At 39.1% G+C, this 25,419-nt stretch overlaps 1 protein-coding gene across 4 annotated transcripts in view; it reads left to right on the top strand.

Moving 5' to 3' along the window:
* Positions 1 to 25,419, top strand: part of LOC115619908 (BDNF/NT-3 growth factors receptor) — a 96,171-nt gene that overhangs the window by 25,265 nt on the left and 45,487 nt on the right. For all 4 annotated transcript variants that reach the window (XM_030512907.1, XM_030512910.1, XM_030512908.1 and 1 more), the window contains exons 4-8: positions 846 to 914; positions 5,412 to 5,566; positions 19,294 to 19,430; positions 22,408 to 22,540; positions 23,728 to 24,027. In XM_030512907.1, the coding sequence (XP_030368767.1) occupies positions 846 to 914; positions 5,412 to 5,566; positions 19,294 to 19,430; positions 22,408 to 22,540; positions 23,728 to 24,027 (794 nt within the window). The remainder of the gene's footprint in view (positions 1 to 845; positions 915 to 5,411; positions 5,567 to 19,293; positions 19,431 to 22,407; positions 22,541 to 23,727; positions 24,028 to 25,419) is intronic.

The following is a 25,419-nucleotide window of genomic DNA, read 5'->3' as shown; positions in this document are numbered from 1 at the left end:
AAAAAAAGAGTTTTAATCCCTGGTTTTAAATGCAATGCGACTTTAACTATGGAACCCCTATGGCACCTTTATAATACCACATAAAACTTGTGGTATTTTGGCTCATAACAGTGATTCGCACTGTACTGTTGATGGTTATACAGTTTACTGCTCTCACTCTTTAACTGGTGGATTGATAAGACTGTAGAAACCCAGCATTGTTTTGCTTTGGGGTGGAGAAAGAAATTTTGTAAGCCTGGGAGGGGAGGAGTATTTCTGATTCAGATGAACATTTCTTTGCTCTGCATAATGAGAGAGGACCTTTCACTTAATTACCACTGGAAACCGTAAATGCTTTATTGACATAAAAAAGCCCAATGTAGGCATTTTACAGTTTTCCTTTTGATCTTCCATGTGGGTGCATATCGTACATGCAATTTGAAAAGAATAACTAAAAGGCTGTGATATGGATGTGTGCTAGCATGTGAGGAAGGCTTATGTGAGTAGAGAGCTTGATGCAGCATCAAAGAAAGGGATACACCCATTTCACTTATGAATAAATTGAGCATGTAATTAACACCTGGACTTTACAAAATACTTTTGAAACACAATTAAATCTACTGCTTTTCTGCAATGAACAGAAGTGCTGAAAGTGAAAATATTGATCGTTGCTGAGTTTGATTTTGAATGCATTTGACTTTAAACCATAAAACGAGACTGAACACAATTTCTTTACAACTGAAGTAAAAGGAATAAAGGGTTTTTAGAACTGGTTTGAGTCCTTAATTTTTTTACGAAACACAAACTGTATTTTCAGTGTAAGAAGAAGCAATTCTAATTAATGCAATCTTTCTCTTTTACTATAGCAATTTATCCAGAAACAAGCTCTCAAGTTTGTCCAAGAAGTCTTTTCACCATCTGGGTTTGTCTGATCTGTAAGTTGTCACTTCTTAAAATAAAGTTTATTTTTGGCTGGAATGGAAGAACAAGACTTTGAAGTTTGTTCTGTTGAAGGTAGAGGTCCATCAATGATTAGGAATGAAATTCTGATCCAAAGAAAATGTCAATGCTAGACACTTAAATACAGAGAGGTTTTCATTTGACGGCTTCAAGAAGGTCAACTGAATCTTTTAAAACAACACAGAGTTCAAAATAGGTTCTTCTCTTCAGCTTTAAAATGTTTTATTGTGAGATAACTTCACACAAAAATACTGTTTGCATTAAATACTTGAGCTACTGAAAATACAGCCTTCTACAGATCTTCAGATGGAGCCTCTCTATGATATTCTTATATTGGCGCCACAGCTGCTACGCTTATGGTTGGCTGTTGAGTCATTTTCTTATTTTCTCTAATTCTTTGAGTTGCATTGTGCCTTATATAATGATTTGGTAGTGGAAGCTCTGAAAACATGTATTTGTTGATCATGTCAATATTGCATTTTTATCCTCTGTTCCATCAAGCAGATTTCTGTACTGGTATACATTCCAAAATTTTGTTAATCTTGTGCATTGTTTGCTAATATGTGGGACTGCAGAGAGCCTGCAGGAGCTTTGGGAGGGCTAGGGCTGCCAAGGAGTAGGAGATTGCTCTCCTGAAGTTCAGACCAGAGTCAGAAGACTGCCTAAGTGCCAGTCCAAGTTGAGGACTGCAGCACCAGCCTTGCAGTCATCAACTGCTTCTGGTGAACTTCACCATGTGAGAAATGAAATGAGTAAATGCCAGTGCCACAAAAAGAGGTTGTGCCCCTTAGGTGTGTTTTGTTAAGTTGGTATAATCCCTTCCTTTACAGCCCAGGGAACATTGCTCACTGGAATTTTCTTTCATAACTTGGCAGTTGCCAAGCACTCTGACGGAGAGATGAGCTACTTGCAGAGTACTCCCATTGCTATATGGCCTGCATAGGTCTGTTGGTTCTGAAGTCCCCATTTCTTCATATGCCATATCTAGTCCCTGCAGAAAAGCCATTGTTAGTGTGTACATGGCTGTAGCTTCTTTGTTTTATAGTTATTGTGACCTCGAAAAAATAGATAGAGGACTCAGACCAGTGTACAGTACGAAGCTTGGACTTCTTGTGATTTTTCTAAACAATTAGTGGAGAAATAGAGTCACCTTTGCCCATATTCCTGGGTTTCAGAAATATAAGAGTGGGTATGCTTTAGCTTAGGAAGCAGGCAAAAAAAATTACTGCAATTCTGAAGGCATACTCTGCTCCCAGTTTTTGGGGTTTGCTGACAGAAACATGTTTATTCCAAAGCACAAATCAAGCCACCCTTGACTCTCTCCATCTCAGGTGAAAAGCTTCTTTCAGGCTGTGGGTAGACTGAGTGCTTACAAAGATTTGAAGGGGAACAACGTCAATGTTGCTTGTCTTTCTGAAGAAGTTGGTTTGCATCTGGTCAGAAAGAAGTGAAATAGATTTGGGACAGATAGAGAAAATCAAATGCTACAAATATGTGATGGAATTATGGAAATAAAGTTTAATGAGTCAGGGAAATAACAGTTGGAGGCAAAACAACTGGCTGATGTGAATTAGGAGTGAATATATTTGTGTTGTTAATACCAAAGTTAAACCGTAGCCATTCAGTGTCATGGTAGTAGAGGCAGGGTACTAGTTACTGGGAGATACTGAGAGTGAGCCAGACATGGGAAAAATGGATGGTGTGAAGTTAAACTGAGTAGTATTTGAGGTATGGAGGCAATGTATGGCGAGGGACAAGTTGAAAGCGGGAGAGGCTACAAATCTGAGCGAGGGTGTGGTAGGCTTGGGAAAGAGTTGGACTATAGGGGTAGAAGAGCTAAAGTTTAGCAGAGATTGTGATGAAGTGAGATAAACAGGTATGGGGCAAATGAGAGAAAGAAAGTAGGGGGGAAAAGCAGACCTTGAAGGGAGGAAAAACAGTGATAAAATTAGTATCAGTTGAACAATTCTGTTGATAGGTGGCTAATACATAGGTGGAAAATCAGAAAGAGGAGAGAAAGAAGAGTATTGGAAGGGGAATATGGGAAGAGAATCATGTTGTAAATAGCTTCTGAGGAGATTCGTCTAATGACAAACAAGCGTCCTGTTAGCACTTTCATAAATCAAAACGTAAAGGGATGAAAAGTTCAGGATAGTAGGAGCAGTAGTGAAATGGGAGATATTCACCAGGTATTTATTCAGAGCAGCCCTGCAGAGAAGGACTTGGGGATATGTTGGTTGATGAGAAGCTTAACATGAGCTGGCAGTGTGCGCTCGCAGCCCAGAAAGCCAACCGTATCCTGGGCTGCATCAAAAGAAGCGTGACCAGCAGGTCAAAGGAGGTGGTCCTGCCCCTCTGCTCTGCTCTCTGAGACCTCACTTGGAGTACTGTGTACAGTTCTGGTGTCCTCAACATAAAAAGGACATGGAGCTGTTGGAGTGAGTCCAGAGGAGGGCCACGGGGATGATAAGAGGGCTGGAGCACCTCCCGTATGAAGACAGGCTGAGAGAGTTTGGGCTGTTCAGCCTGGAGAAGAGAAGGCTGCGTGGAGACCTCATAGCAGCCTTCCAGCACCTGAAGGGGGTCTATAAGGATGCTGGGGAGGGACTCTTCGTTAGGGACTGTAGTGGTAGGACAAGGGGTAATGGCTTCAAACTTAAATAGGGGAAGTTTAGATTAGATATAAGGAAGAAGTTCTTTACAGTGAGGGTGGTGAGGCACTGGAACAGGTTGCCCAAGGAAGTTGTAAATGCTCCATCCCTGGCAGTGTTCCAGGCCAGGTTGGGCAGAGCCTTGGTTTAGTGCAAGGTGTCCCTGCCATGGCAGGGGAGTTGGAACTAGGTGACCTTAAGGTCCTTTCCAACCCTTACTATTCTATGATTCTATGATTCTATTGTAGAGAAGATGCGACTTCGAAAGGCTGCTTCTTTTCAAACAAACTGTAGCTACAGCTGTAAAATTACAGCAAACAAGATAAAGACATGTTGATGATCTTCAGGTCCTTTCCAACCCTAACCGTTCTATAATTCCATGATTCTATGTAATTTGCTTTTGCTAGGTCACATTCTTTTTTTCACCCAAGTGTGTGGAGGTTCGCCGTGCCTCTATCCAGCCTATGATGTGCCTAACTCCCTTCATGGGTTTAACACAAAACAGAACAGTGGAAAAAGAGGACTGCTCAGCCACTGGTGAAGGGAAATTTGTCTGTAACAGGGAAGTTACATGATGAAGCAGAAGATGAGATGTAAAGCTTGCTGTTTTGAAAATGCATGTTATAGATTTTGGCTCAAGGGATCCTAATGTTCATACGCTGTCTTGCATAAGCAATTCTTGTCCATGCTTGTGGTGGTGTTGAAGTCCAGCAAATGACTTCTGTGAATACAAATTGCTCCTTTAGAGACTTGCAAGAATGATCTCTGCAGCTGTTAATCCTCAAACAGCTGCAGATGGCTTTTGGGGGAACAGGTTACAGCTCTGATAAGCTGAGTTTTTCGTTATTTGCACACTTCATGTCCTCAGGAGACATTTATGAGCATACATTCCGTGAGCAACTTGAGTTTTGTTTCTGTATGTCAAAAATACCTGTGAAATTTTGTTAAGAACAATTGTTCTCCTGTAATGAGATATCATAAACACTAACTTGAAAATGCTTTATTTGATCCCATGAAAAAAATAACACTGGGTCATTTCTTACGTAGTCATTAGGTTGTTTCAGTTCATATTTTACTTGGGTGTTATTGCATTACATTGCTGTGTAGTTTTATTAAATTTAAAACCTAGAATTTGGTACATTTGCTAACCTGTGGTTTCAATTCCATCCAGCATATCATATAGCTAGGTGATACATTTCTGTTCCAGAGACATTTTTTCAGTTACTATTCCTTTATGACATTACCTAAGGTTTTACTGTGAGATCTTCTGGGCTGTTGTAGTGGATGGATTTTGAAGGTTAGGTAAAATCCTTTTTTATGATTAAAGTTTCTTAGAGTTTGCCCATAATCCATGACTGTTTGGATCAGTAAAGAATTTACCACGTCATAGCAGTAAACCATTTCTGGCATGCGCTTTCTCAGGTAGCCGAGCAGAGAGTCAAGTGTAAAGGAGGAATTCTGATCTCTGCTTGACTTTTATGAAATAAAATGAAGCTTGATGGAATGCCCAGTTCTCTATGTGATTCTGATTTATACCAGTGAATTGGAGATGGTCGTCGAGACCCCTGTGTGATCTCTCTGATCTGTGACCGTCTGGATTCTTGGTACAAGAGGAGCTTCATTTCTGCATGGAAACAATTATCGACTTGCAACTTGTGTTGTATTGAGATTACTAAGGTTGCATTGCTTATCCTTGTTAACTGAAGGGTTCAACTTCTGCTTCTACCCAGCTGGGTGCTTGGAGTCTCCCTGTCCCCCATTTTTTTTCTGTGTGCATGACACATTCTGCATTCTAAATAAATTGGTGTTTTTTTGCACTAGGATATTGGTGGACAATCCGTTCAAGTGTTCCTGTGAAATTATGTGGATCAAGAAATTTCAAGAGACCAAGTTTTACACAGAAACTCAGGATTTATACTGCATAGATGACAATAACAAGAGGACATCCTTGATGGATATGAAGATCCCGAACTGCGGTAATACCCTTTTAACATAAATTAAATTAAATCATTAACTGCTAAATTATTGCAAGAGAGAAAAAACAAACATGCATTTTTACAAGATGCATCCTCAGGATAACAACAGCACTGCTAAAGGAAAAGGTTTCAGTGGAGATACTAACCACTCAGTGGTCTTTCATCCCACATGGAATAGTTCTTGGAGCTTCACATAAAACTCTTTTATTTTCTCTTGATCCTTTAGAATGTACCACTATTCAAGTGCAGGAAACCAGAACAATTATAGGTAACACACAATTATATAAAATGCATGTGCCTTTGTTAAACTAAATAGTAGTGCTTGCAAGCTCAATAGACACAAAAATTTACCTCCTTGATTTTTTTTCAGGTATTTATGGTTGATGAAGTGTTTATTTTCCTTCCTAAATACAAACTCTAGATCTAGGACTATAGGAAGAAAATTCAGAAGAACTGCATGCCAATAGAGATAAATCAGCAATAGTTATGTTCTTCCCACAAATAAAACTCTACTGAGTTCATTTCTAAAAGCTATGCAAAAGATAGAATCTTAGGTCTGTAGCATGTTGCAGCATACTGTTTTCTGTTAGGTTATATGGATCTGGAGATAGTGGAAAATTGGTATTACAATAAGGCCATACCCTTACTTATTTTATATACAACTTTGCTGCCTGTGTATGGTCCTGGGACAGCTGGTGAAAAGTTTCACATGCTAGTTGAAGAGATTTCTTCTCTTCTGTGTATGAGGGGCAGAGGGTGGGTGTTTCTGATATGACGTGAGACCTGCTGGAGTCTGGAGTTTCCTTTGCAGAGTGGGGAGCTAGGGTGCCCAGCAGCAGGCAAGAAGGAAAAGAGTAAGGGTAGTCTCATGGAGGGCTTATCTGAATTGGTAAAGCTGTAGTTGAAGGTGAATAGCAGGAGAAACCCCAAAATTATAACCCTTTCTCTTTGCACCTTTGACTATTGAGTGTCCTTTTCTCTGCTGCCTATATAGAGGGTGTGACACCCTCTGATAGCAGCTGTCAGCAAGAAACAGCCATGGAGAGAACCTGCTGCAGACCCAAGGTGTGACGTTTAATGGCAGTAATGCATTTTATGGCCATGTATCATGCTGTTGCTCGTGTCCAGCTTTCTGCTGGTGTGGTGGTATATTCATGACAAAAATGATGCTAGTGTCTGGTGCAGTCAATAAAACCCAAACCTGTCACAGGGGGTCTTGTGACCTGCAGGATCTACCTCAAGTGGGAGATACTGAGCTGAGCTAAATGGAGCCAACTGTCTGCTCCAGCTGGATGGACTAGAAGGTAGATAAGTCTGCTGTGTATAGAAGGATCTCCTGGTGGACTGAGATCAATTAGTGCTAACCAGGAACTCCAACACAGTCTTTTCTAGCATTCTTGGTTGGCACATATAGAAGGCACCAGGTAGCTAGGATTTTCCTTTAAAAACTTTTGATGTTAAATACCCAGAATTAAACCTATGAGACATTACTTCTTTCTCCTGAGTTCTTAACCATCTGCAGTCACAACAGACTTGTTTCTGATCCGATGCGTGTATGTGTACACACGCATGCATCCTGTGGGCATATCTTGAGCTAAAATACTTACTATGGCAAGGAAAGGTTGTTCTTCCAACTAAAGGAGGAAGAGGAGGAGAAAAGATGAGTATATACAACATTCAGATTGGAATTTGCAGTATGTGGAATTTGCATATGGGAAACATGGTGCTAAAGATCTGTGTGGATGTCAGCACATGCCTGCAAATTATTTATGTTAGTTTTCAGGATTTGGGTAGCACTAAACTTTACATGATTGGTGGGTTTTGTTTTGTTTTGTTATGTTTTTTTCTCTTTTTGTGGATCTTTCCCCTTAATTTAACTTTTTCAAAATGAACCAATGTAGCTTTTAATAAAGACAACACAGCTTTTTCCTAGGCACAGAATAGAGAAGCCCAGGTGAAGAGGAATGACCATCTTGGTGAAACATGGGCTGTGTTCTGGAAGGTATCTGAAAGACCCAATGCGTGGTTCTTGCCTTCTGCAGATATTCTTCTGTGTTTAAAAGGACAAGAAAATTAAAAAAAAAAACCCTCACCAATGAAGCTGATTTGTTTCATTTCCAGGTCTGAGAGGCTAATAGGTAGACCTGAAATAAACAAAGAATTCAGCTTTTGAGATACATGAGCTTTTAATGTCAAGAGAAATTCCTGCATGTGCAGGCCTTTGTATTGTGTTAATAAAACATTTTCTAATTTTTTCTGCTAATGAAATGGTTGTATCCCATCTGTCTGGTTTGTTAATTTTTTTTTTCCAATTCAGAAATTAAGCAAACGTGCTCTTTTTTGTGTGCAGGTGTTATTAATTACTTCATAATATCATAGTAAGTGGCCTGTGCAGTATGTGGTAAATGTCTGTCTTGGTAATGGGTAAGACATCTCGCTACTGTATACTGTTAATAAATCTCGTGCTGGGAAGTTGGAAGAGGCTACTGTGGTTTCGTGATCATAAGGCTTTGGTTTGTAGTTAATTGGTGTGAAAATTAGCAAATTCTGTGGTACTTATTGTTTATATGGTGTAAGTGTTCATTAATGTGCTGATTGAAGGCTGGTTGCAATTTAAATGCCATCAACTTTGTGATTTCTTTGCTTGAGGCTTAAAGTCAGGTATGCTCACTATCTGGAAGATCCTTTCCAGCTGCAACACTAAAAATGTTAGTCAATGTCCTGGGTTCAACTATAGCAGTCATTTTTCTCCTTCTTAGTAGCTGGTGCAGTGCTGTGTTTTTTAACTTTCAGCCTGGGAACAATGCTGATAACACCGATGTTTTTAGTTGTTGCTAAGTAATGTTTACTCCAGCCAAGGACTTTCTCAGTCTCATGCTTTGCCAGGGAGGAGGGGAAGCCGGGAGGAAACAGAGACAGGACACCTGACCCAAACTAGCCAAAGGGGTATTCCATACCACAGCGCATCATGCCCAGTATATAAACCGGGGGGAGTTACCCAGAAGGCCCAGATCACTGCTCGGGTCGGGCTGGGTATCGGTTGGCGGGTGGTGAGCAATTGTATCCTCTCCCCTTGTTATTTCTCTAATCATTATTATCATTGGTGGTAGCAGTAGTGGTTTTGTATTATACCTTAGTTGCGGGACTGCTCTTATCTCAACCTGTGGGAGTTACATTCTTTTGATTCTCCTCCCCATCCCTCCAGGAGTGGGGGAAGGAAGAAGGGGGGGAGTGAGCGAGTGGCTGCGTGGTTCCGAGTTACCGGCTGGGCTCAAACCACGACAGTCAATTATTACAGTTTGCAGAATTATTTTTTCAGCTGCATTTGAAATATGTTTATGTGTGATGATAATTGTCAGATTAAGTTTTAAATCCACACTGAATTACTATGTCAAAGGTTTTTAAGTTGCATCTACCACAGTAGTATTAGTACAGCCTTCTGTGTAGAGGAGGAATAGTATTGTTTAGTTTTCAGAGTATTTGCTGATGGTCTGTACAACATGGGCAACATCACCACCTATGTCATCCTTTTGGTTTTTTTTATTTCCACCTGGTAAATATCATTAGACAATCAAGAAAGACAACTAAATAAGAAAACACTTTTTTCTTATTTGTACCTCTGTAAGGTCTGGCAGCAATTGCCACTGGTGTATTAAGTCCTTGGAAGTGGCCATGTCCTGTGCCTGGGGTAGGGTCACTCAAAAGACCATCAGTCTGCAGACCACCTGGAGCTCACTGAACACCAAGGAGGCAGGACCATGTCTTTGGGACTGGTTATTAAGGTGTTGGTTGCTCCCTCTGGTAGCCATTCAGTTTCTCTGTTGCTATTGTTGAACTCACTGGTACCGAAAGACGTCTTTTTTTCTTGTGGTGTTTTTGGGAGAGACTTGGCTTCTACATCTGTCTCTGTAGTCCCTTGTGGATTATTTGTTGCTGTTTGTCTCAGACTGGTGGTAGCATTTTGACTTACCTGGCCAATTTAGTTACTCAGATTGTTTTGTATATTCTGGTGTATAAAAATTTTTTTTATGAGAGTTTTGACACTAATGGACTTTCACTGTTGCTCCAAAGTTGATCTGGCTTTCAGTTTTAGTTACTGTCCCAGCTTTGTATGTTTCTTTATCATACATTGTTTCTGCAGATGTTTTCTTTTTTGTCATTGGTCATGCTAGCGAAAGTCTACTGAACAAAGTGGCAAATTAGTTCCATGTGCTGATTTGTTGTAGATGTAACAAAGATATGTTCAGACTTGCTATTGTTTACATACACAATCAGTCCGCAGAAAGGTTGGCTGGTCTGAGAACTGCGGGGTTTTATGAGTCTATTTTTTGTCTGTCTGTTCTTTTGCACATGAAGTAACCGTGGTGTTGCTCATCTTGCTGCTTCTTGTATATGACTGACAAGATTTTAGAAATCATTGTAATGTAGAATTGCAATCTAAAGAGGCGGTTTGCCCATTTCTTGCTCGTGTTGGGTTGCCATGCATTTTTACAGGCAGTTATTCAGATGGCTACAGATAGACTGGACTGGGCCTGGCTTCATTTCAGCCTCTTTCCAGTGGTAGATTTTTGTCCTAGAGGTAAATAAGTAAGTGGTCAACCAGACTGGAGGCAGGTGGTTATAAATTGTAAGTGGGGAAAAAGGTAAACTGAAGGATCGACACATTTATTTCTTTGAATTTACTGAAAAGATTTCTAGTATTAGCAAGTCAATAAAATAAGCATTAGATCATAGGCAATCACAGTACATTGCAGTCTAAAACCACAAGCAAAGGCATAATCCAGTGGGTGTTGACGTTTTTTTCCATTATCAGCCAGACTTTACAGATAAGACTATCAGAAGGAGAACATTATAGGCAGAATGAAGTGAGTTTAAAAAAAGCCTTAAACATTCTCCATGTTTACCTTTCAGAATATTCATGGACTCTGTAGCTTGTGTTGTTTATTTTGGCTCAAGAACTAGATGTTATGCATGATTTATGGTGGCAAACTGTTCTTATTTTCTCTGTAAGAGTTTTATCTGTGCTCATGGGCTGTATAAAAATTTTTTTTATGAGAGTTTTGACACTAATGGACTTTCACTGTTGCTCCAAAGTTCAGTTAGAATTTTCCAAACTTAATTAAAACAATTTTCATTACTCCAGCTTTTAAGTGAATATAGCCAATAATTTATGGATGTTTGAAAAGGCAACAGGAATCTCATTTTCAAAGACACACGCATAACTCTTTGTGAGCATACACTTTTATCTGTTCATGAAGCAACTAGTAACTTTTATACAGATGTCTAGACATATAATATGTAAATCAGGGATTGTGAATGATGATAGTTGAGTACATGTGATGTACATGAAAAAAGCAGAATTTTGTTTTGTAATTCTGACTCAATTTCACAGAATCATAGAATCCTAGAATAGTTGGGGCTGGAAAGGACCTTAAATCATCTAGTTCCAACCCCCACTGCCATGGGCAGGGACACCTCTCACTAAACCATGTCGCCCAAGGCTCTGTCCAACCTGGCCTGGAACACTGCCAGGGATGGAGCATTTATGACTTCCTTGGGCAACCTGTTCCAGTGCCTCACCACCCTCACTGTAAAGAACTTCTTCCTTATATCCAATCTAAACTTTCCCTGTTTAAGTTTGAAGCCATTACTCCTTTTCCTACCACTACAATCCCTAATGAATTTCTGCTTTAACTGGAACAAAGCAGGTTTATAATACAAAGCAGGTTAGAAATAGAAGTAAGGTACTATCTAAGGGAAAGAAACACATCTTGATCACTCTGGTATCATTCTGAACTCAGTGTTTTGTGCACATTTGCAGAGGTGTTCTCTATGCCTGATTTGATGCAACTGCGTAAGTGTGGAGCTCTGATCTACTGAGGGAGAATGGCTGTTGGACTGTTGGCTGATGGTATTCTTGCTTTGCTTTTGCTAGATGGAGACTAACAACTAGATAGCTGTATTCTGAAGTCTAAAGAAAATATTTTTTTTTGTTTAAAAGTGGAGACATTTCATGAAGACATCCTTTCAGCCATATACTTGGTATACAGTATACTTGATATCAAGAGTGAAACCCACCATTTTACTCATTTATGTAGTTCTCTGAACATCTTCCTGTTTTGGGATCGTATGTTTATCATGTTGCCGTATTTGAGAGGTTGGCATTATTTTCAGTATTTCCTGGACACACATGAAGTTCCCCAGATAAAGATACAGGAATTGCAACTGCATTATGTGCACTTAGTGAATAATAAGCCATTTGTTAGAGGTTTGCATAAGCTAGTTTAGGCCTCATTAACTTACATTACAAAGGCTGTTTAGCTCTTGCTTCATCTGTTAAGCTTTGGCTGCTGTATTCAGCCCAACTGTCCTGAACATATTTAGGTTTTTTTTGAAAGTTGTGGGTGATCTGAAGCTTAAATGCCAATTAAGGACAATTTTTCCAGATGTAAGTTAATTTTCTTAAGCATTCAGGGAATTTGAGAGAAAACATGGCTGGGTACCTTCAGGAGACTGCTAGAAAGGTAAGTGTTGATAAGTTTGATAGCCTCTATAGTCTCAAAATTATTGTAAACTGTTGATACTAATACTGGGAATGAGGTCAATTAAATGATTTAGGTGCTGCAAGATCCTTTCTTTTTCAGCGTCTTCCTACTAGCACCCAGGTCAGGCCTAGGGACCATAAGAGAAATGTGCATGAGCAGAAGTTAAGGAGCTGATGTAAACGTTGGAAATGTAAGCCCTTCCTCTGGCTTGAAATAGCAGCAGCAGCCTTCAAAACTTCTATACAGGCTGACTGTGGAGGATGGCTTGCTGTGCAAGTGAATTTATTCTGGTGCATGGCTGTTGGTGGCATTTGCCTGGCATTCGTGACACATTTGAAGCCCTGGATGGGACAACAGTTCTGCAGAGGTAGCATTTGTTGCTGTAATCATGAAGATGAGTTAGCAAGTATTGTGGTCTTTGCTGCGGCACACACTGGCTTTACTTAAGGAAGTTTGCTTCTAGTGATAATTTCAGCTAAGCAGTGACTGATGGAATGTTTAAAGGCAAAGTAAGGGTGTATTGGCTCTGGGATAGCATAATTTAAAGACTTACCATCTTCCAGTAGAGGCTGTACTCGTTTAATTATTTTCTGTAAAAGTTCCCAACTGAATGTCACAATCAGGTGTGACATGATTGGAGGCAGATTTCTTTTAGTATTTCAGAATATCTGGGTGTCTCAGTGAGCTGCCATACTCCGCCTCCCAAACAAAAGAGATGTTCTTCCACATACTAATGAGTTGGGTGTTTTTTGGGGTTGGGTTTTGGGGTTTTTTTTTGATTGGGGTTTTTTTTTCTTTTTTTTTTTTTGATTTAAAAAAGAGTGGCTACAGGAGGAGATTTTGTCATCTCTCTCTAGTTTCAGGTTCAGTTCAGGAATCTAACCTACAACTTAGAGGTTAATGTCCTCACCACAACCTGTAGAGTGTTTGAGGCTATCCTAGCTTAACCCTGTCAGACTTGTGCAAAATACCATGGTCATTGTGGAAAACACTCATAAAGATTTTCTGTGCCACATGGCAAATGTATCTCTATTAAGTGGTTCTTCAGTGCTCTATTCCGTGACTCTATATTCTCCTAAAGAGTTGAAGAGGTTTTGATCTGGGCGAGTTTCTTTAATTTACAGTAACAGTGGGCAGGGTATGGAAATATGCTGGGGAAAAGGATTATAATCTAAGATTCTTTTTCCTCTTTCCCTCTTACACCATTCAGAATGGTGCCTTTACTCTCATTTTAATCCAGGAGAAAATTCAAGTTCTGTTATGCATGATGCCAAAGTTACAGTAGAGAAATGGAGAACAGTGCCTGGTGAAAAGTTCCAGGCTTCTCTTCCCTGTAGCTGGAAAGGAAAGTGATCTGTGATCTTTGGACTCCAGAAAAATGAAGATAAACATGAAATGATAATTTTTTTAAAATGTCCCTCATTCCTGCTAATTCTGTATTTTATTTGCCAAACTATTTTTTTGTTTGGTGTTTTTTTTGGTTTTTTTTTTTTTTTGGGTGGGGTTTTTTGGGGTTTTTTTTTTTTTTTTATTTTCATTAAATATGATTGTGGTTGTCATCTTATGATAACTATATATTGAGCATGTTGATTCTGTGATTGTCAAACAACAGGAAATAGAAACAGTGATTTCTGTTTCTTAAATTCACGTTTTGCAGGTAAACTTTCGGGATATCCTGTTTATAGTGCTTTAAAGGTGGAGCCAGGCTGATTTTTGGCCCTGTTGTTCTGCAGTCTTTAGTGGAAACATGCCCACTTACCCCATGGCTGAAATCTGGCTCAGAGCTTGTTGGCTGCAGACAGTTGCTAAGTGAAACACAGGAGGGGAATCACATATCCAGCAGCTCCTCCTCCTTTATAGGTAGAATTACTAGAAAGTTTTCTGCTTTGTTTTTTAAACCCAAAAAATCACATAAGAAAAGATCTTCGCAGTTTTTAAACATTCCTGTATTTTCAAACAAGGCAGAATTTTAGTAGAATAATTTAAGAAAGCTCTGTTTTTCTTACATCTTACATTGATACAACCTGTTCGAAGCCAGTAAGACATCTGAAATTTGCAGATCTATGTGCACAGTTCTTAACAAATTGCATTGTCAACCATCCTGTTTTCAGGCTCCAGACAGTACTAGTAGTGGGTGTTACCAAGCTGTACTGTAGTGCTGTAATTAGTTGTATGCTTTCTCCCTAGAGAGAAAAATAAAAACCAAGGGGAACTTAGAACCTTGGAAACCTTATGTGAGGCAAGCAGATTGGATTTGAGCCACTGTATCGTGCTATTACAGGGGTTATTTTATAAATCAGTGGTTCTGGTAATCTGCCTTTACATGTTTTAGTTTGAGAGATGATTGCTGTCTCAGTATTAATTTAATCATTCTGGGTCTGATATATTTATTAAGATCTGATAAAGGATTTCAGGTAAGGATTGAAATGACCTTATTAAAATTCAAATGCAGTTGGTAGTTTCCAGAAAAAAATTGTCAATTTTTTCTTGGTAACTGCTTGTTCTTGTCACAGAACAGGTTGACCTACAAAATTGTGCTAAGCAAAAAAGAGATATCATAGACACACTGAAACCCATTGAGTGACACTGCCTCATGTCTGGACCCCAGAGAGTTTGTTGATAGGCTGATGAAAATCAGGGGCTTAGTGTGCAAAGGATGGCATAAATGAATACAATATTGGATTTATGGTATTCTCTCAGGTGCTCATTTCTTCATCATCTCATTTCTTAGGTATTAGTGACGCTAATTGACCATATTGAGAGAATTTCTTGGTGAAGATTTTTGAGCAGCAGAACAAATCACAGAACTGAAAAGATAAAAGTAGACGCTGAAAAAGTCAATCTGGAAATAATTTTGTAAAAATTTTTGTAACTAACTGTGAAGATGATAGTTGCCAGTGAAACCACATCTTATGTGTAATGCTGGATTTGTTTTTTCTTGCTTAAGATTTCCTTCTTCTGAAAGTTACTGTAGTATATCGGCAGAGTGCTAGCTTGGTGCTGAGAGTTGAGTTACAGACCAGAGAGTTTGTGTTAATACTCACTTTTCCTTTGACATACCTTGACAGTCTGGCCCTGCAAAGGCCACTGTAAGTTTTCTGTAGAAAGCAGTATGTAGCAGCATGAAGATTTTGAAAGACCTCTAGGAATTTAGGCACATTCTTTTTATTAATTTCCGTTGACAGCTGGGTAGCCAAATGCTGTAGTAACCTTCACCCAAAGTGTTTAGTTTTGTGATTGCTGAAGTCCCAGCTGTGCACAGTAAAGATATGAGTCGTTCCCTAGTAATGCTTGACAGTTCCATTGTCTGATGGCCTCGGGCCATTGGTTTGCACTAATGGTGGTCTGTGAAGGTAAATAGCAACCTCCCTCCTTAAAGGAGGGTTTTTTCCTTCTAAAGCATGAGATGGTATTTGGAGACAATCAGCTGACATAAATTAGTTCCTCCTACTTGTCTTTGTTGTGTCCACTTATGCTGGGGCAAGGGAAGTGACTGATTTTTCTAATCCAGAGTTGTCTATTCCTAGGGATAAAATGTTATCAATTTGAATATGAGAACAGATATTCTGCATGAGGTGAAATAACGTAGTTGTTATATACCCATACATAATGAAACAAATGGATTTTAGCATACACTTTCATCTATGAACTGCATAACTCTTTACATTGTAGTTTAAAATTTTTAGTAGCAGGTTGCGTCCTGCCATTTTTGTAGAGATTGAAAAGCTTTGGATAGATTATTGAAAAGAAAGAGGACTTGAGAAAACAAAATAAACTAAAGTAGTCTTCAGATGATCATTCAGAAACTCTCTTTTATCTGTCCTATCTGAACAGGAGAGCACTTAATGAATTTAGATGCACAGATACACTTAAGAACAAGTAGGAGGGAATGGCTCTTGTATATGACCTGGACAGCATGCCTGTGAAGCTTATTGCTGCAGAAGGCTATTAAGGCCAAGAACGTAGCAAATGTAAAAAAGAAATTGGTTAGTAGCAGGGTTATTAGTGATAGCCAGAATTATAATTATTAGTGCTATCAAAGTTTGAAAGAAATACAGTGTTTCAAACTTTGGGTCACAGGGTAATCTCTGTCTGACAGATATCAAGATGAGACTTGTGGAAAGATGATGTCATGTCTACCTTGTATGGGCTTTTTTTGCTACAGTCTAAATTTACGATTCTGGCAATGTAAAAAAGGTATTTGAACCTGTTGTCTGATTGCTTGTATCAATTACTGTATACAAAGCCCTTTAAAATGTACATCTGTAGCAACAGAAGTGATAGTCATCTAAAACACTGTATTTAACCAAATTAAGTCAGGAGTAAATGCAGCATGGCTGATGTCTTTGTAATTGCATAGGTGTCAAAGTGCTACTGACTCGTATAAATGGTCACACTACATGAGCATATATTCTGAGCATACCTGTCTGTTAGGGCACATTGTGTATTTTTAAATACAGTTATTTTTCACTACAGGTTTTGCTGCTTAGTGGCATTGCTTTGCTGGTAAGTCCGGTGTATCACATTTTCTAGTCACAAGCTCTTACACAACTGTCTGCTTTTCCCAAACAGTCTCACTTCTCAATTAGTGTGTATTCTGCTGTGGAGCAGTCTGGGTGCCATTGGAAGTAAAAGCCAAAATAATCTTGCATTTAAAGTCCATTAACTAAAGATATCCAACCAGAAAAAAATAAATCCTAAGGCAGTTCTTGTATGTATTTCGCACTCACCTCTCTTAGGAGTGGGAAAGGGAGTGAAAAAGAACACACAGTAATGTGACCTGTTCTGTTCTGTTCTGTTCTGTTTTGTTCTGTTCTGCTCTTTCTTGCTGCAGTGTTTTCAACTGGGTCTTGCAACTGTTTTTTTAGTGCAACTTCAGTAATCTATAAAATAATAAGCACTATTATTTTATAACCTTCTGGCAGGATAAAAGCATGATGTAGCTGTTTGCCTCAGAGACATAACACCAATATGACATGTGCAGACTTTTGCAAAAAAACCAAAACTAGATCTGGTTCAGAACCAGTACCAGGTTTAATACCAGTTAGTACCAGAGGAATTAAACTTCAGTTGCCTATCTTGTAAATAAACAAGCTGCAGGAAGAAGTTGTCTCAGAACTTAACAGCTATTAATGGAGGGCTCTAAGGGACCAAACTTGTTTTTATTTTTGCTTACGTGAGAGGTTTCACGTGAAACAATGTGTTAGTAGGAACTGTGCACGCTTGCATAGTGGAACACTAATCTGTTGTGTAGACCTTGTCCTAAGTGCTAGGGCCAGGAAGAAGTGGCAAGCTTTAATCTCTTCACACGATCAGGTCTGGCAGGAGTAGTTGGAATGGTTTTCAGAGGTAGTGGAAGTGTAACTTTATAAAGCAAATGATCTTATTACTTCTCTCCTTGTTCCCTAACCAGCATAATTAATATCCAAATGTTCCCTAAGATTAGTTTTATTTCCTGCTCAGCTAGTTGACAGACACTGCTGAGATTTGAATTCACAGCAGGCGAGAGCAGATGGCTACCTTCGCTAACAGATTACTGCATCAAGGCGTACAAACTGTCCAGCTCTGTCTCAATAAACTTCAACATATGATTTATAAAGTGAACATAATAGAAGAAATCCATGATGCCTGTAATGGGAATCATATTACAGCACTACTTAAAGCACTGGGAGAATTGCCTAAGCAGCTATTGTATGCTTGTGCTGATCTTCAAATCTTATTAGTCAAGAAAGCATTGCCTGGAAAATTATTTGTCTTCTTTTCTGTAGTACTTCTTCTCATTTAATTTTTATTGAACTAATTAAACTTAAAGGGAGATTTCCAATACATATAGCTTATGTTGAAGTTCTAGCAGACATACTGTGTTCATACTGGTTGATGGTTGGTTGATTGTATGGCACTTTTTACATAAGCAAAAAAGTCTCTGCTAAACTTCTGTATCTGCAAGTCCATGGTGAAAGCTAAAACCAAAGCAAAACAAAAGAGAACCATTGTTTCAGAAAAAGTCATTGCAAGATCATACATACATATCCTGCACAGCAGATAAGCTTGATTATTTGAGATGATAAATTGCAGGTAAAACTTGCCTGGAACAGTTGAGGAGACATACCTCAAAGAGGAGGCCAAGGCTTTTTACAGAGTGTAGCAGCTCCAAATGATGGCACAATATCTTTTAAAAACGATACAATATTTCTAGCATGTTGCATAATTATTTGCTATGTAAATAAGCGAGGTCCTCTGTGCCCGAAGTCTGTTGATATAGCTGCCATTGTTTTTGAAGAGGGTCAGTCTATAATTCCTTGTGTTTTTGTAAGCATTCAGCATATACTTACTTTTTGGGAAGCTCCCATTGCTTTGACTGCTGAAGAATGAGATACAGAGGGATTTATAGCTCTGTGAGATGGAAGGGGAATCCTGATTTTTGCAGTATCTGGGCTTGTTTCCTGGTGAGTGGTACCATTTCACTCACTGCTTTTCTGCTTTCCTGGGGGCAATAGCGAAGTCTACTGAGGTGCCTTGGGTAGCAGCTCTGTGCAATTCTTCACTTTTTCTTCTGTCCTTTTTTCCCTCTGGTTTGATCTGTTCAGTGCTCTGTGTCCCTCAGTTTGTACATAAGATGTAGGTTTTGCCCTGCTGTCTGTGAGCTGTGTCTGTATGAGAGAGAGAGCTGCAGTCTCCTGTGTGATACTGGGTGCTAATGGGATTTTCCTGTCAGTGTTGTGGAGAACAGTGGGAATACCACAGTGTCAGTTTGTGGAAAATAGAGGTTGCTTTGTAGCTGTTACAAAGCAACAGATTAAATTTCCCATTTTAAAGTGTAACAGAAGGTTCGTTTCTTTTCACTGAAGTTAAAAAATGAAGTTAGGATAACTTATGTTTGCCCACCTGAAACATTTCTGTATATAATTAGCTTTATGTATTTCCAGATGCAGTAATGTTTTCTTAGGAAGTGAAGCGGAGGAGCCACAGAAGAATGTTAGGTACCAGCTGAAAAATTCATATGTTTCCAAAGATGCTGATTGTACTCTCTGACTGAACAGTAACTGACCACAACAAATACGTGGTTTAGCGGTGTTTTTGCTTACATATATATAGCCTGTTTAGAATGGAGTGGTGTCTATTTCTATCAAATACAAATGCATGTGGATTTTTTTTTTTTTGTTGTTGCTGTTTCTACTGTAGACTTGCCCTCAGCAAACCTAAGCAGTTACAACATCACCGTAGTGGAAGGAAGGAGCATCACATTGTACTGTGATACTACTGGCAGGCCACCTCCTAATGTGTCCTGGGTGCTCACTAATCTTGTTTCAAACCATGAGGTAAGTTTCATATTCAAATACATGACAATTCAGAGACAGGGGATACCTGCTGGAGGATGGAATGAAGGTTCATGTCCACCTTTAGTTAACTTTTTAATAAAAAGATGAAATAGAAAATTAATGTTTGGATTACATTTATTTTCCAGTTACTTTCAATCCAGCGTGACTGCCACAGGGCTTGTGGAGAATGGGAGACATTTGCTTCTTGAGACTGTGATTTGCACTTTAGTTTTTGGATGTCCACTTGTAAATGAGAATACTGTAAATTTTGGGGAGTCATGTGAGGAGCTGGGATGCTGAAACACAAAGGCTTTCTTATTATTACTGATACCTGCATGCAGAGAAAGTCTAATCTACCTAATCATGAAAAAAGCCTTGTGTCTCTAATTTTATTACAATTTCATGACAAAAGCTTGCTGTATTGGAATTTGGTTGTAAAAATTTTGTGGCTTAGTTTTCCTTCAACAAACAAAGCAATAACAGGAAGCCTCAGAAATTGAAGTGAAGATTTTACTAAAAAGAATGGATTTTTTTTTTTTAATGAAGCATGAAGATGTTTCCTCAATAAAATCATACAGGCAGGGGAATTTTATTTTCTGAGATCTTTGTATTCTGTGTCCCTACTTTAGATTGTGTGCACAGTGGAGATAGAATGATTGTTTTCTCTGATGGAAGTGTTGATAAGGAGAGGCATACAAGCAAATCTTCAACATGCAGCTGCTGACTTCTTAAATTGCCATTATTTACACAGTGGGCAAGACCCTCGGTTATTTACAATTTTATGTCATTGGCTTTCCTACATTCATGATGGTGCAGACTGCCTAAAGCTTCCTGGTCTGTACAAAATGCGGGATGTGTACTTCCAAAACTGTTCCTGCAGTATGGAAGAGGCAGGATCTCTGGGGTCTCATAGTCTTTGTACTTTCTTCCTTGAGGTCATTGTATCAGGGCTGTATAGAATGTGACTAGCCTGTCTTTCAGCTCTCATAAAGAAAGAGCTCTGCAGAGCTCTAGTTTCATTTTTAAAATTTTCTCTAATTGTAAAACTACCCAAAGGCATCAGTCATCATCAAGAACAAGAAATTAAAACAGTTAAAGGAACCCATGCCAAGTTGTTCTCTTTCTTTTCCTTTCTCCTTTTTTTTTTTTTTTTCCCCTGAGTTATAAGCCAAAACAAATGTGGGATGCTGTTCAGAAAGTGAGATCACCTCAGTTTTTAACCCTTCTATCTGTGAAATGGCATGGTCAGTTTGCTTCAAGATTTCCAGAAATATTTCATCCTGGCATAACTTAATCTTGAGATTTCAGAGGCACTCATAATATAGGCTAGCTAAAGACGTAGCCATGGGACACAGTAGTCTTTTCAGTAGCAGAAGAATGAATGCCTTTTAAACCTCATTAGCCATTCACAACTATCCTTCCCTTTTCTGTGAGTATTGTTTCTGGTTTCATTTCTCTCAATTCCATATCTCAATTTCTGCCTCCCTTTTCTTCACCTCCTATGCTGCTTCTGCCTGTTTTCTGTCTCTTTGCTGTTCTACAAAAGACAATAACAAAAGTTGAAACTAAACTCTAGTCCTGCGAAACTAACTGTATGCTCTCAGTTTCTGTGCTGATGCATAGTCTGGTTGATGTTGGTTAAATTTTTCTTGCTCTAGATTTCAGCTTTGAGCTGCAATTGAGCCCCTCTGCTTTCAGTCCAGTTTTGAGCACGGCTCACCTCTGAGAGTTGTGTTGTGCATAGGGAAATGTGTAATGGGGTGTTTGTTTTCCGCCTACCTCCCCTAGTATCACACTGAAATCAAAGGGAAGTTTAACTTAAGTAGAGTTAAGCTGTTACCTCGAGGTTCGAAATTCTGATCGCACAGCACTGTATGCAGGAGTGTTCCCACTGACTACTGCTGAAACCACTGTGGTTTTACAGATGCAGTCTGCTGTTTGTGTTCTGTGCAGCACTGAAGTGTATGTATACAGTAAGAAAACTGCTCAGAAGTAGTTTTGAAAAAATTATCCTAATTATTATTTATTTTTAATGCATTTTTGTTCTTTCCTATTTAAGAAAATAGTCTTGCATCTTATGAAAAATTGAAGTATAAAATAGCACTTAGTCAGCGTTCATATGAAGGGGCTGATTTAAAAAAAATCAGCTTTGCTATCTTTTTCTATCTTTTTTCTTTTTTTTCATTTTCTTTTTTTTTATTTTTCTTTAGTTCAGCTTTATTCACTGTTGAATAGCTGCATATTCGGTATGGCATTTAAGGCTGTAAATGGGACTGAGCTTTCTAAGACTCATAAGAATCAAGATTTCTAAGAATCATAATTCTTACCATAAGTAGCCTGTGCTTGAAAACATACAACAATACTTGGGCAGTAGCTTAGGTAGTGGAAGGTATGTAATTTATCATGGAAGGTTTCATAAGAAGAAGAAGCTTTCAAGAGAAATTTGGCTAAAGAAGGGAGAGAAGACACCTTGTTGTCAAGGTACAATAGAGGTCAGAAGACAGCAGTGGAAGAGACGTCAAGCATTAAAGGAAAGAGAATAAAGGTAAAGCAAGGATTGAACACAATGTAGGAGGGGAAAAAAATTCAAGGCAGAGCAGATAGACCACAGAAGTCAGTCATGAAGTGGAAAAGAGGGATAAGCAAGGGTATGGGTAGAGAAAAAAATACTTGTGCAGAGTCAGAGAAGTATTAAGAAGGGCAGAAACTGAAAGTGACAGGACAAAAAAATGGTTAAGTGCAGAGTTTGTAGCAGGACTTCTGGATCTTTGAGTCCACTGCCAATGATGGTTGCTTTTGGTTCTGTAGGTGTTTTGTGTTTGGATAAGACACTGAAGTAAGCCTTTGATTAACTGTGGACTGACACAGCTAAAAGGAATGGGAAATGAAAAATGCCGTTCAGGTGTGGCCAGTGATTTCCTCCCTCTCCCTTGTTCTTTATGCTGCAGTTGACACATGTTTTTCTGATCGCTTGTAGAGTGACACAAGCAAGAACCCTGCCTCGCTAACCATAAAGAATGTTTCATCCATGGACAGTGGACTGTGGATTTCCTGTGTAGCAGAGAACATTGTGGGAGAGGACCAAGCCTCTGCCGAGCTCACGGTATTCTGTACGTACACAGGCCTCCATACAGCTCCTGAGGCCAAACTGCATTGGCAGCAACTGTTTTGGGTATAAACATTTTTTGGGCAAGCAGGTTGTTGAAACAAAAACTCTTAAGGCATGTAAGCTATCTAATGCAGTTAATGCTGGGAGTAGCCCAACCAGCAGATGTTGTATTTATCTTTTTCAGCCCTGCGTTCCGCAAAAAACTCTATTTCTAAATGTTTTATCTTCCAGTTAGAATGATCTGCAAGTAAGGTCTGAAGTGCAAAATACTCAATGCCACTGTCAGTGTGAGAAGGCTTGTAATGGTGTGCATGTACATAAACACTCTCTCAGGAATTAAGAAGTGTGAATGCATGAAAAGGCTTATAGAATTATGACATTACAAATATTTAAGTTCTTACTATCTAAAGCAATGACTGCGTTGTTCGAAAAATAGCACACTCGCAACAACATTTGTACTGCCAGATGTAAATTTATTTGTCATAGCTTTGAATAATATACTTATTTGTCAGGGCCAAGGAAGGGGGAAGGGACATGTAGTGTAGAGGCTCTGGCTTCTTAGATCTAAGCTCCAGCTTGAATTCATTTTATGTGAACTAGACAGCATGTTTTCACAAGTTGCAACCCTCTGTTTAATTGAAGATGGGAGTGGAACGCTTTGTAGATGACAAACTTTGTTCAGCATGTGCTCATGACAGAGTAAACTAGAAAAATCACTGTGGATGTAGGTTTGTAGGTTGAAATTGGATATGTAATAGCTATGGGAAGAAACATAAGCTAGAAATGTTTGAACAGTGTAAATGAGATTCTGAGCTTGGCACTGTTATGAGTAATAAAAGGGAGTATAACTGGATGAAATTGGATGCAGTTAAGAATAAATATCAAGGAAAATTTCCCAATAGTGAAATAATGGGCAAGGTGTTGGAATAATCTTCTGAGGGAAACAGAACAAGTCTGTAAACTTGAGGTATTTAACAGGTTTGAACAAAGAATGAGAAAATGGATAGTAGAAAATCGTCTTTCCCTGACAGAAGAATCCAGAGAATTAAGTCCTCTGTTCTGGCTTTGATTCTGTGAGGAAAATAATCTGAAAGTTTTGATTCCTCGCTGAATGTATTTCCAGTACTACTTGCTTTTGGACAACTTTTCAGAATATTCTGATGTTCCTCACTCTTTTTTCCAATGCAGTTGCACCAAATATCACATTTATTGAATCTCCAACCCCGGACCACCACTGGTGTATTCCATTCACTGTGAAAGGGAACCCTAAGCCCACACTGCAGTGGTTCTATGAAGGGGCTATACTGAATGAGTCTGAATACATCTGTACTAAAATCCACGTTATCAATCAAAGTGAATACCATGGCTGCCTTCAGCTGGACAATCCTACCCACCTGAATAATGGTGCTTATACATTACTGGCAAAGAATGAGTATGGAGAGGATGAAAAACGGGTTGATGCTCATTTCATGTCAGTGCCTGGAGACGGTGAGTATAATTTTTTTTCCATGTTAGCAATTGCAGATCAATGAGACTGTGGACACAGTGCTTCTGGCCAGTTTAGCTATTTTGGAGGAAGCTTTTTATATGTTGGTTTTTTTTCTCCTCTCTGAATGAGTGTCTTAAAGATTAGCTGTAAAATAATGTTTTGCTTGAGCATTTTCTTCTTGTTTATTGCTTCTCAAGGGAGGCCATGCTAATGCTCTGTAAATCTTCCCTTTGAGCAGCCATCCTCAGTGCTAGCTATGGCTAGGAAAAGGTTTCTGTTTCTGAAGTGTTTTCTCAATCCTCAGTTCTGATCATGGAAGGCACTGGGTGCCAGTTCAGCCACTCCTAAGTTTTCTGCGCTGCCTACAAATGGAAGTAGGCAGTGTATCCAAGGACATGGGGGATGCCCATCTAGTGCCTTGTTGCAAAATCAATAGTGCAGTCCAGTGAGTTCACGATAGTACGTTGTTTAGGACACCAGAGGGAGCTGGGGAGAAAACAAGTGGCACAGAGGCAGGATGGACAAGGTCTCAGATCCTCACAGGCATTGCAATGTCCAATTCCCGTTCATTTCAGTGGAGGTTGAGCACCCACATGCCTAGGAATATTTAGGTTCAAGATGGTTCCTCTTAAATATATGCATCTTCAGTTGCTCAAAAGGCTCTTCCTCATGCCTCCTAAATTCTCTGTGAGAAAGCTCAAGGTGGATTAACTCATTGAACTGCAGGGACTGCTGTAAGTGATTGATGTTCACTGTAGTTTGATCTTTTCCCACGTCTTTAAAACCATATGTGAAGTGACTATAAGAATAAGAAGACATACGTGTAAGCATATTGCTGTATGTGGAAAAAACTCTGAGTGGACCTTGCACAGCTGGAGTGGAAATAAAGGCATGTTTCTGCACAAATAATTGCACAATCATATCTGAAAATATGAGCATCTGTGTACCTTTGGCTTTTTAGCCATGAGATATAAATAGCCGCCTTCTTTTTTGAAACAGTAGTGTGCAGTGCTAATGTTATCTAGAAGGAAAAAAGAAGTGAATATTTAAATTCTCTCTCACACATTGCAGGCTACAGACAGTCAATAAATGGTCTGAGTTTAACATTTTTCCCTATCAGCTCAGTCTGCTGTAGGGAGAGATTGCAGGTCTTTTGCTTTCTCACCCTTAGAAGGAGAAGGTGAAGAGCTCATATAACCAGGCATTATTTACTGCTGCCCATAGTGCTCCTTTCCTCTTTTTTCTCTGGAGTTCTTCCTTAAATAGACTCATTACAGAAACATGCCATGGTTTCATGTACTGGCATCCTCTAATACTGCATTATAATGGTTCTGTAAAACATTTCGCCTCATACATGTTCTGTGTACAGTGCAAGTTCTCTTACATCCTGA

This window comes from Strigops habroptila, chromosome Z, assembly GCF_004027225.2.
Source record: "Strigops habroptila isolate Jane chromosome Z, bStrHab1.2.pri, whole genome shotgun sequence".
NCBI classification, from domain to species: Eukaryota; Metazoa; Chordata; class Aves; order Psittaciformes; family Psittacidae; genus Strigops; species Strigops habroptila.
The sequence above is the reverse complement of the archived record's forward strand: the minus strand, read 5'-3'. Positions and strand labels throughout refer to the sequence as shown.